This window comes from Protobothrops mucrosquamatus, unplaced genomic scaffold, assembly GCF_001527695.2.
Source record: "Protobothrops mucrosquamatus isolate PMUCROS unplaced genomic scaffold, P.Mucros_1.0 scaffold1637, whole genome shotgun sequence".
Lineage (NCBI taxonomy): Eukaryota > Metazoa > Chordata > Lepidosauria > Squamata > Viperidae > Protobothrops > Protobothrops mucrosquamatus.
Genome location: NW_015387796.1, coordinates 120,926 through 132,533, shown reverse-complemented (window position 1 = coordinate 132,533; position 11,608 = coordinate 120,926). Strand labels below are relative to the sequence as shown.

Below are 11,608 nucleotides of genomic sequence, written 5' to 3'. Positions count from 1 at the left end.
CCGGTCAGGATCGAACTCCCGGCTATGGGCAGAGTTACCCTGCAATACTGCATTCTAACCACTGCATTACCAGGGCTCTCAAATTTTAATCATTAACTGTTAATTTGTAGGCGGCCCTGTTCCCTATACCTTAAGTGTATATTGGAAAGACAGAAAAGATGCTTATAGTGGAGGAGTAGACAAGCTCTCCCAGAAGGAGCGGTGCAGTTAAGATGCTGAGCTTGTCAGCTGGAAAGTCAACAGCCCAGGTTCAAGACTCAAGTGCCACAAGACTGGATGAGTTCCCATCCTCACTCCAGTTCCTGGTCATTTAGCAGTTAGAAAGCATGCAAATGGGAGTAGATAAATAGGTACCACTTCCGTGGGAAGGTAACAGCGCTCTGTGACATCATGCTGGCCACAGGACCAGGGAAATATCTTTGGACAGCGCTGGCTCAATGGCCTTGAAACGGAGAAGAGCATGGAGTAAAATCCTCAGGGACTCCTTACCCACAAGGAAAGACCTGTAGAACTGTGCTCAGTCTGGAAACTAGCTACCGTAGGGAGTTTTCCACCCATTTACTCTCATAGTATAAAAATTCAGGGTCATCCATTAAAATTTACTCAGGGTTATCCATTTAACCTTAATGTGGGAAGATTCACGTTACTACATACCTAGAGAAGACTATATCTTCAGCTCAGGGTTGAACTGTGGAGCCCCGGTGCTCTCTGAGCTTCGTTGTTTCCTTGCAGACATTCTATTTTCCAGTTAGGTAACATGTTGAATGCATTGTTATTTGAAGTACACAACTAGAAGGGTGGGGGGACAGAAAGAACATTAATAAAAGGAAATTTTGGGGAAAGAAACTTGTGGAAGGAGGGGAATGAAATTTCAACATAGTATTAAACCAGAGCTGGGCATTTTATGACCTCTGAGCCGTATCTGGCCCTTTGGCTGTTTCTCTCCAGCCCAAATGAATTTCTTTTATTTTGAAGAAGACTGCTACTTTTTCCCCCCAATGTACATATGTGCAGGCATCCTTGCCTATGCACCTTCACAGCCCTATTGGTTGGGCCCTCCACAACAGCCCCAGTTTCCGATGTGACCCCTTGGGAAAATTAATTGCCCACCCCTGTGTTAAACAGCGGCCACCAAATTCAGCGATGGCCACCAATTTATCTGGTTTAAAAAAGAACTGTCCACGGCGAGCTACTAGTTTAGAGAAGATGGTCTCTTGTCCCAGAGGCAGCATGTCTGTTATTTATGTGGGTTATGATAGACTTTCTTTCATCTTTCTTGGGTAGGTCAGTCCCTACCCAAGGGACACAGAATGCTGGGTTAAATACTAAATATTCTCTGTGTTGCCCAGCTTAATTCTCCTGTGTTCTTTGGGGATGTATCTGAGAGGTAGATCCTGGATTCACATCTCAGAAGGTCCATAAAATTCAGCACTGTGCAGCTATTAAAAGAAAAACAGATATCTGGCCCCATTTCTCTCTGCTGGAACATCATTGAAAGAGACCAATGCGCTGAAGAGCTCCCAAAATCCTTTAAAATTGAAAGGGAACTGATGAAAATGTATTTAGGTTGATGTCAGGGAGCAGAGAGAAAAATGTGAGCATATGTGAAGAAGGAAAAGAAAAGAAAAGAGGAAGAAAAGAAAAAGGGGGAAGAGGAAGAAGGGAGATAGGTGAGGAAAAAAGGAAGGAAGGATTAAAGCACCTGAAGGCAGGACAAGAAGCAATGGATGGAAACTAATCAAGGAGAGAAGCAACCTAGAATTAAGAAGAAATTTCCTGACAGTTAGAAGAATTAACCGATAGAATGGCTTGCCGTCAAAAGTTGTGGGTGCTCCATCACTGGAGGTTTTTAAGAAGAGATTGGACAGCCATTTGTCCAGAAGGGTATAAGGTCTCCTGCTTGAGCAGGGGGCTGGACTAGAAGACCTTCAAGGTCCCTTCCAACTCTTTTATTCTGTTATTATAGGAAGGAAAGAAGGAAGGAAGGAAGGCAGGAGAGAAGGGAGGGAGGGAAGGAGGGAAGGAAGGAAGGAAGGAAAGAGAAGGGAGGGAGGGAAGGAAGGTCCAATAGAATTGGTGTGATCTGTTGTCTCTGTGCTTGTGATGGCCTACTTAGGGATGGGGCAAATAAAGTTGGATGTAGAAGAAAGTTACAAATAGTCCTTGCCTTACTCTTGTTTTAGTGACTGTTCAAACTTACCATGGCACTGAAAAAAAGTAACGACTTGGTCTTCGCCCTTATGACCATTGCAGCATTTCCACGGCCACGTGATCAAAATTTAGATGCTTGGCAACAGGCATGTATTTTTGATGGTTGCAGCATCTCAGGGTCACGCGATCGCAATTTATTACCTCCCCAGCTTCCAACAAATAAATTCAATGGGGGAAGTCAGGTTCGCTTAACGACCTGATGATTCACTTAACAACTGCCGTGGTTTGATTAACAACAGTGGCAAAATGATCTTAAAATCAGCCCTGACTCATTTAACAATTGCCTTGCTTAGCAATGGAAATTCAGATCCAAATTTCGGTCGTAAGTCAAAGACGACTTGCACTTTTCCAAGTTGGGGCTGGTCTTACCTGCCCATCAATCCTATTATGCTCAGTGCATTCTAAGATCTACGGTCCCTGGCATTGCATGAGGGGGCCCCAACCCCAAAATTGCAGAATGTTACGTGTATAAATGTTTCTTGTATCCCCAAAGAATTTGCAAAGTGTTTATAAACTATGGATGAGTCACTTGTGATTACTTTTGGGTGCTAAAAATGAGCCAAAGATCAACAATGAAACCATAGAAGGCAGGGAGGGCAGGTTAAATCACTAAGTTTAGAGTCTTTGGGGTTTTTCCCCTGATCCTCTTTAACACACTCTTTCTATCTTTAGGATCATTTAAATTTTTACTGCACAGCCAGCAGCCTGGGGAATTTGATCCTTTCCATTAAATGCGAAGAGGCAGATGGAATTGAATATCTACGGATTATTCTCAGGTAAAGAGAAGGCGTAAAGGAAACAGTATATATAGAAAACGAAAATGCATTGATTGGGAAAAAAACAGAGAAGAGCAACTAAGATGATCAAAGGCCTGGAGACTAAAACATACGAAGAATGGGACTTGGGTCTGGCTGTTCTGTTCTGTTCTGTTCTGTTCTGTTCTGTTCTACCTCTACCTCTACCTCTATTCTATTCTATTCTATTCTATTCTATTCTATTCTATTCTATTCTATTCTATTCTATTCTATTCTACCTCTACCTCTACCTCTACCTCTACCTCTACCCTATTCTACCCTATTCTACCCTATTCTACCCTATTCTCTTCTCTTCTACCTCTACCTCTACCTCTACTTCTACCTCTACCTCTACCTCTACCTCTACCTCTACCTCTACCTCTACCTCTATTCTATTCTATTCTATTCTATTCTATTCTATTCTATTCTATTCTATTCTATTCTATTCCATTCCATTCCATTCCATTCCGTTCTATTCCATTCCATTGTATTGAAAGTTCTGTTCATTAATTTCTCTGACAGCATTTCTGTATGAATACTTTTTAAAGAAGGGGCATAATGGCTCAGCAGTTAAAGACACTGAGCTTGTCAGCTGGAAAGCTGACAGCCCAGGTTCAAGATCTGGTGCCGCATGACGGGGGTGAGCTCCCGTTCCTTGCCCCAGCTCCTGCCCACCTCGCAGCTCGAAAGCATGCAAATACAAGTAGATCAATAGGTACCACTTTGGTGGGAAGGTGAGAGTGTTCCCCGTGCCTTTGGCCTATAGCTATGCTGGCCAGATGACCATGGAAATTGTCTTTGGATAACTCTGGTGCCCTCGGCCAAGAAATGGAGATGAGTGGGACATGATTGGACAGAGAAATCTTAACTTTTGCTGGTTGAAGTTTGTGTAGTACAGCTAAATAATTCCCGGTCAAGATCGGCCATTATGACTTGAATTCTGGGAGTTTAATCCCAACAACCTAGAGGACGTATTGTCACTGGCATTAAATTCTTACACTGAGTTGAATTATAACATTATTTATTTCTTTTTAACGGTGTCTAATACAGGTAGACCTTAACTTACATCAGTTCATTAAGTAATCATTTGAATTTACAATGGCACTGAAAAAAAGTGACTTATGACCATTTTTCACACTTATGACTATTGCAGTAGCCCCATGGTCACATGATCAAAAGGCTTGGTGACTGACTCATATGGTTGCAGTGTCCTGGAGTCATGTGATCCCCTTTTGTGACCTTCTGACAAGCAAAGTCAATGGGGAAGCCAAGGTTCACTTAACAACCGTGTTACTAACTTAAGAACTGCACTAATTCATTTAACAACTGTGGCAAGAAAGGTCATAAAATGGGGCAAAATTCACTTAACAACCATCCCACTTAGCCAGAGAAATTTTGGGCTCCATTGTGGTCATAAGTTGAGGACTAACTATATTGGAAGCCTACTGTTGTGGTTGATATATAAGGGCTCGACAGCTGTGTTAAAGCACACCAGTGCCCTATGCATATCCAACTGTAGAGTTAGAACATGACTTTCTACTATGCATTTATCCAGGGGTGGACTTAAACATGCTTCCATTAAGCTATTTGCATGACGTGTTGAATGATAAGCACACAGGCTGAATATGCCTAGTACTCCTGGTTGAGATATGGTGGGCTGGTTTGTGGTTTATTGTGTTGAGCAAACACAAGCAACAGATTTGTACATAGAAGATCCCAATCTGATCTCTGGCATTTATAGACTCGGGAAGAGCACCTCTATCAGTGATGGCGAACTTATTTATCGCAAAGTGCCAGGGCTACATGATCATTGTGGTGCCCTCAGGGGGGGTGAGGGGGCATGGACCACTGGGTGGGCATGGCTGCTGTGGTCACAGCAGACTGGGTGAGCATGGCCAGGGCCAGGGCAGCGGGGGCCAGTCCCTTGCCATCTCTGGGGCATCCCCGGGGGGCAAACGCCACTTGCTCGCTCACTTCCTGCCCTGTTGCTTCCAAACGCCACGTGCTTGCTACTCTGGCGAACACTGGTGGGGCAACAGTGCGCGTGCCCACAGAGAGGGCTCTGAGTGCCGCCTCTGGCACACATGCCATAGGTTTGCCACCACTGACCTATATGATGCATTAGTAAGACAACAACAGCCAAATAAGACTTCATATACAGTAATCTTTGACTTATGACTGGTTACTTAGTGCTTTTGGGCACTCTGCAATTGGCCCACATTTACAACTGTTTGCAGGTCCCACGGTCACAGGAGCACAATTTATGATGTTTTTGCCAGAACTGCCCCATACCAAACAATGGGTTCACTTAATGACTGTGGCATTCAACAACTGCAAAAAAAAAGTTGTAAAATTGGGGGTGGGGTCACATGGTGACCTGTTTTATAACTTTCATGACTTACAACCAAAGTTGTAGGTTCAATTATGGTTGTAAATCAAGGACTTCCTGTAAGCAATTTCTGAGACTGCAAGATCTGGAATCCACCAAGTTGCCTTCTTTTAGAATCATAGTTCTATAAAGGGACTGTTAGGTCAAGGAATCCATTCTCATCTCTCTGTGTAGGAATCCACTCTGCTTGAATACCTTAAATGAAAGGCAGGCCACCATAACTGTAGGGTCATTGGTCACTGTAGATCATCCTGGAGATACTGAAATAAGTATATTAATAGTAGGATGAAAAGATCTTCCATCTTCTCATACCTAGGGCAGTGTTTTTCCAGAATGGAACAACTTGCCACAGCCAACTTGCTGCGGCCAACACACCACAGACAACTCACCATAGGCAATTCTCTGCAGGGCAACTCACTATGGCCAACTTGCCATGGGACAACTCACTGTGGGACGATTTCACAATTCTATTTAATTACTTAAAATAAGTAAAAAATAATAATTTTTGCCATTCACATTCCTTTCTGTCCCTGCTTTTGCATCCTTTCCTCAATGAGTCTATCCCACTATTTTTTGATATTATAATAATAATAATAATAATAATAATAATGATGATGATGATGATGATGATGATGATGATGATGATGATGATGATGATGATGATAAAGTTGGAAGGGACCTTAGAGGTCATCTAGTCCAACCCCCTGCTCAGGCAGGAAACCCTATACCATTTCAGACAAATGGCTGTCCAATCTCTTCTTAAAAACTTCCAGTGTTGGAACATTCACCGCTTCTGGAGGCAGGTTGTTCCAGTGGTTAATTGTTCTCACTGTCAGGAAGTTTAGTGTAACTTGTCCTGTGCCGAGTTGGCTGCGGTGTGTTGGCCACGGCGAGGTGGCCACAGTGAGTTGGCCTTGGCAAATTGTCATAGACCTGTGTTTGTCAACCTTAGCAACTTGAAGATATGTGGACTTGTATACGTGGACGATGCTGGCTAGGGAATTCTAGGAGTTGAAGTCCACACATTCTAGGAGTTGAAGTCCACACATCCCTGAGTCCCGTAAGGGAGATAGGGCAGTATATAAATTTAATAAATAAATAAATAAATAAATCTTCAAGTTGCCAAAGTTGAGTAAACGTCTCCCTCTTAATCGGTTGACCCATGGCTTTTCCTCACCGATGCAAATCCTTGGGGGCTGTTCTCACCAGCCTTGTTCAGTGGGTTGATTTGGATTGACAACGAGATGATACTGTATATTAAAAGATGACAGCGCATCCTTGAGGACCCTTTGGGTGTGCTGAAGTTTCCATGGAGTCCAAAAGTTTTTGCTACATGAGAGAGATGAAGTGAGGACAACAGGATGTTCTGTAGCCGTTTAATGATGGATCTGAGTTTCTTTGGGTTTTAAAAATTATTTAACAGCGCTTTAAGTTTGTTCTTTGGTAATGAGTTTGGCAATGAACATTGTTTGCTTGACCTACAGTAAAGCCCAAGGAAATCAGTAGGCAAACAATCCCTTGAAAAGATATTGGAAAATATCAATTATATATAGCACCGTTTCTTCTGTCCGTAATGTCTTATCCTCTTATTCCCCCAACAAATTACTGATGTTTCAAAGGAAACGGGAACTGGAGATGGTAACCGTAACAACCATGTCCAAATGAAACCTCTCTGAAAGGTTCAAAACAATCTACCGATCTTTCGTTTTAATGGAACCTAGCGATATTGCTACACTGTCACCGCTTATGTCTGATTCTCTCTCTCTTTTGGCCTCCCATAGGTCCAAAGTAAAAACATTACACGAAAGAATCCCTTTAGCTGGACTCAGCAAGCTGCCAAACATTCCACAGATTGCAAAGGTAGGTTGCTTGGAGTGATAATCCTAACGATCGTGGTTGTGATCAATTAGTAGACTGAGATTTTAGAGGTTGGGCTTTATCATTACAGAAAGTACATCCCCCAAACATCAATGGTTGCAAGGAAAAAAAGATCACGATGGAAACAAGAATTAAACACAGACAAAAACATATAAGCTGGACAGCTTTGGCTCCAAAGGTGTCTTTGGTACAGACAGTTGAGGTGGACACCGCTGGGGTAGAGTGGTAAAAATGTGAAACTAGAAATTAGATCCATAGTAAAGAGGCAGTTCATATTTATTAGGGCAAGTTATACGTGGCTCAGTGTCTTAATGACACTGGAGATGATTTCTGCTTCAGTGGTTTGAGTCCTAGCATTGCCTGTCGGGGTGAACTCCTGTCACTCACCTCAGTTTCTGTCCACCTAACAGTTCAAAAGCATGTTCTGTGTGAGTAGATAAAATAGGTACCACTTCAGAGGGTGGAATGAGCTGTTGCTCGGTGCAGGCAGTCAGATTCCTGCCCCCTGAACCTTCCCGGTTGTGGTGCCTATTGGTGAGGCGGCTCCAGGGAGGGAGGGGGCTTTGGATGACACTGCAGGAAGAGACGCTTGTCTGTCTTTCTGGTGCAAAGCCAGATCGCCCTCTAGGGGTGCACCATGGGAAGTGCGCTAGCGTTTCCTACAACAGAACTGGTACTTTGGCAGCCAGATACTTTGTTGTTGTTGTTAGTTGCGAAGTCGTGTCCGACCCATCGCGACCCCATGGACAACGTTCCTCCAGGCCTTTCTGTCCTTTACCATCTTCTGGAGTCCATTGAAGCTCACGCCTACTGCTTCACTGACTTCATCCAGCCACCTCATTCTCTGTCGTCCCCTTCTTCTATTGCCCTCTATCTTTCCCAGCATTAGGCTCTTCTCCAGTGAGTCAAACTACTACTCATTGGGTAATGTAACAATGCCATATACTACTACTACTACATAATAATAATAATAATAATAATAATAATAATAATAATAATAATAATAATAATAATGATGATGATGATGATGATGATGATGATGATGATGATGATGATGATGATGATGATGATGATGATGATGATGATGCAAGTTATTATCATCCAAAAATAATGTATGCTGTTTAGGGTGGGGAAAATCTAGAAGAAAAGTTGCTGTCTCTCAGATCCCCACCTACCGCTTCATTGGCCTAAATCAATTCCACAATTGTGATACAACAAAGAAAGTTATTTTGCTCGTTTTGTATTATCTCTGACTTCCCCCAAAGGGGTGTTTGTAAAGGGCTGCTTGACTTTCCCCAAAGGGCTGCTATGTCTCTGGGGTCCTAAATTCTCACTCACCATTTGCTGCGTTTCTAAACAGGCCTTCTGTGACGACGCCACTGGATTAAAGTTTCACCCCGTGCTGTATCCCAAGGTAAGCTGAGCAATGATGCACAAACCTAATTCCAGAAGGAAATTCATCTGCAGATTAAACTATGCTAGAAGACTCCCAAGGTCCTTTTCAGCCCTCTGATTCTATGAACTGCACGCACACAGGTTTATCTCTGTAGAACTGAAATGCACCAATTTGTGAACGTAGGCTTCTCCGATTCTAAATATCATGGAGAGGCACGAAAATGGCCAGGAGAGAGATTTTCATCCATCTGCAGCATATGCCTCAGAATTGTCCCCTGGGATTAACGATACATTCCCTAGGCCAGGGCTTTTCAACCAGTGGTACGGGTACCACCTGTAGTACATTGGCACCTGGCAGGTGGTACGCGACCATCCTAGAAAAGTAGTGGGGGAGGGGAATGAGCTGAACCGGTGGCAGCACCGCACAAGCCTGAGCGAGAGAAGGCTGGAGCTGCAGGGCTGTCAGGGCTCAGCGGAAGCGCCAGGATCAGCGCCAGGCTCCAGTTGGAGCTTGGTGCTGATCCTGGTGCTTCTGCTGAGCCCTAAAGAAGCACCAATCAGCTGGAAAGCGGCACTGATCCTGCCGCTTCTGCTGAGCCCAGAAGAAGCGCCGATCAGCTGGAATGTTGCAGCATCTCCAGAGTCTTGTGATTTACACTCAGATGCTTGGCAACTGATTCATATTTATGACGGTCACAGTGTCCCAGGGTCATGTGAAGTGACCAAAACCTGCTGCAACCACCCAGCAGACGGGGGGAATAAAAACCAAACACCCCCCCACACCCCATCCCCGCTGCCAATCCTCAACAGAAATGCTCACAACAATGAAAACCTCGGACAGGAGGAAGAGCGCTGCTGGGAGGGCAGGCAGGTGTCTTGCTCTGCTGTGGCTTGGGGGGCACTTTTTTCAGTGCCATTGTAACTTCAAACAGTCACTAAGTGAATTGTTGTAAGTCGAGGACTATCTGTCCTTTATCACTTTTTTCCTTTTTTTTGGTCATCAAGTTTTTGACACCTTTATTTATTTATTTATTTATTATTCCAATTTGTATCCCGCCCTTCTCCCGAAGGACTCAGGGCGGCTCACAACATTATTAAAACAAAGAGAGACCCACACACCCCACCGAATAAAACCAAATTAAAACCAAAATTTTAGTGTTGTGTGATTAAAATTTCTAAAAAACCCAATTTAAAAATCCTCCCTAGGCCTAGGCGACTGGTGGTACTCGGATGTTGCCATATCCTAAAAGTGGTACAATGGGTGAAAAGGTTGAAAAGCCCTGCCCTAGGCACCTGAAAAGAGAATGCAATTAGATCAGAGTTGGGTTGATTTACCTGCTTAGTCTGACTTATTCTTGACCCCCACTCAAGAAAAAAATGAATCTGAACCTAAAAGAGCTCTGCAGGAAGAGGATGGTTATCATAAAAGCAGGCTAAAGAATCTGATAAGTGGAGTTAGTGAAAATATGGACGGCCTGGCTCTACTTTTTGCAGGTATGCAACAGAAACTAAGGACCAGCGTAAGCATTTGAATTGACAGCAGCTTTCAGGGAGATCAGACAACTAAAGATGTCGAGCAAAGTCATTTTTGAGTGCTCAGCTCTACTGATGGGATGCGATCAGAAGTTTTCAGGCCAGATATTGCAAAAGGAGAGGGTTAGAGTAGCTACAGCAAAGGATGGCATGATGATGGATAGAGAAAAGAGAGAGGCATGGTTGAGAATGGAGCAGCTTGAGAAGGAAACCTTTGTGGGGTCCTTGGTGCTTGGTAGTTTTCTTGCAGACATTTCATTACCAAACTAGGTAACGTCATCAATGCACTAATGAAATGTCTGCAGGAAAACCACCAAGCTCAGAAAGCACCAAGGACCCCACAGTTCAACCCTGAGCTACAAATATTCCTTCTATTGAAACCTTCTTTGGGCAAGGTTGGTTTGGAATGTGTCTGAAAAGCCTCGTTCCAAATAGAGGAGTCTTCGAAATGTATTCCTGGCTTTGTCCTTTTTGTTGACTGTCTTTTCTGTACTACACCTGGTGCAAGGAGCTTCAGGAAATACAGTCCTCTGAAGTTCCTCAGGTCATCCTATAGGACAGCGGTTCTCAACCTATGGGTCACGACCCCATTTGGGGTCGATCGACCATTTCACGGGGGTCGCCAAGCAAGGCTGTCCGCCATTTTTTTCCCCTTTTCCGGCGGGTGCCTTACCTCCCTTGAGCTGGGCCAGCTGGTGGTCGGCCTGCTCCGTCTCTGCCACTTGCCAGCTACGCCTCGGCCGGCGCAGGGGGCGGAACCACGCATGTGCGGTGCTCCCGGGCAGGGAAAGTCCTCGACTTACGACCGGTTTAGTCCTCGACTTACGACCGGTTTAGTCCTCAACTTATGACCGGTTGGGGTCGCGGCATTAAAAAGGTTGAGAACCACTGCTATAGGACTAGAGGCCACAGGGAATCTGTAGCTCAAATGTTCTTCAACGTTTTAGGTGATGAAGTGAGAGATGGAGCAGAAGCTTCAGAATACAGGGAAAGGGATTCAGACTTTGGTCTGTACCCGATAACAGAGAGCTTCAGTGACTGAAATTCTCACATTTTTAAGTAGGTCTATGTGCCTAGCTCTGGAATTACAGTGATTCTCCAACAGAGGCTTTTCTAAGTTAAATATTAAGAAGCGTTCCTCTGTTTTAGTTTAGTTTAGTTTAGTTTTATTAAATTTATACCCCGCCCTTCTCCCGGAGGACTCAGGGTGGCTTACAGCCAGCTTAAAAACAATAATACAATATAATACAAAATTTAAAAGTAATTAAAAATAGATATTCAATAGGCCGCTTATACTAAAAATTTTGTTAAAACCAATTTAAAATACCCCTAGGCCAGTCCTGCCCGCTGAAATAACCAAGTCTTAAGGGCGCGGCGAAAGGAGGGGAGATCCGGAATCACCCGGATC

The 11,608-nt window shown here is 43.9% G+C and overlaps 1 protein-coding gene across 1 annotated transcript in view; it reads left to right on the top strand.

The window, feature by feature from the left end:
• Nucleotides 1-11,608, top strand: part of RAP1GAP2 (RAP1 GTPase activating protein 2) — a 156,659-nt gene that overhangs the window by 83,161 nt on the left and 61,890 nt on the right. Inside the window, exons 6-8 of the mRNA XM_015822663.1 lie at nt 2,884-2,987; nt 7,176-7,254; nt 8,633-8,686. Of these exons, the coding sequence (XP_015678149.1) occupies nt 2,884-2,987; nt 7,176-7,254; nt 8,633-8,686 (237 nt within the window). The remainder of the gene's footprint in view (nt 1-2,883; nt 2,988-7,175; nt 7,255-8,632; nt 8,687-11,608) is intronic.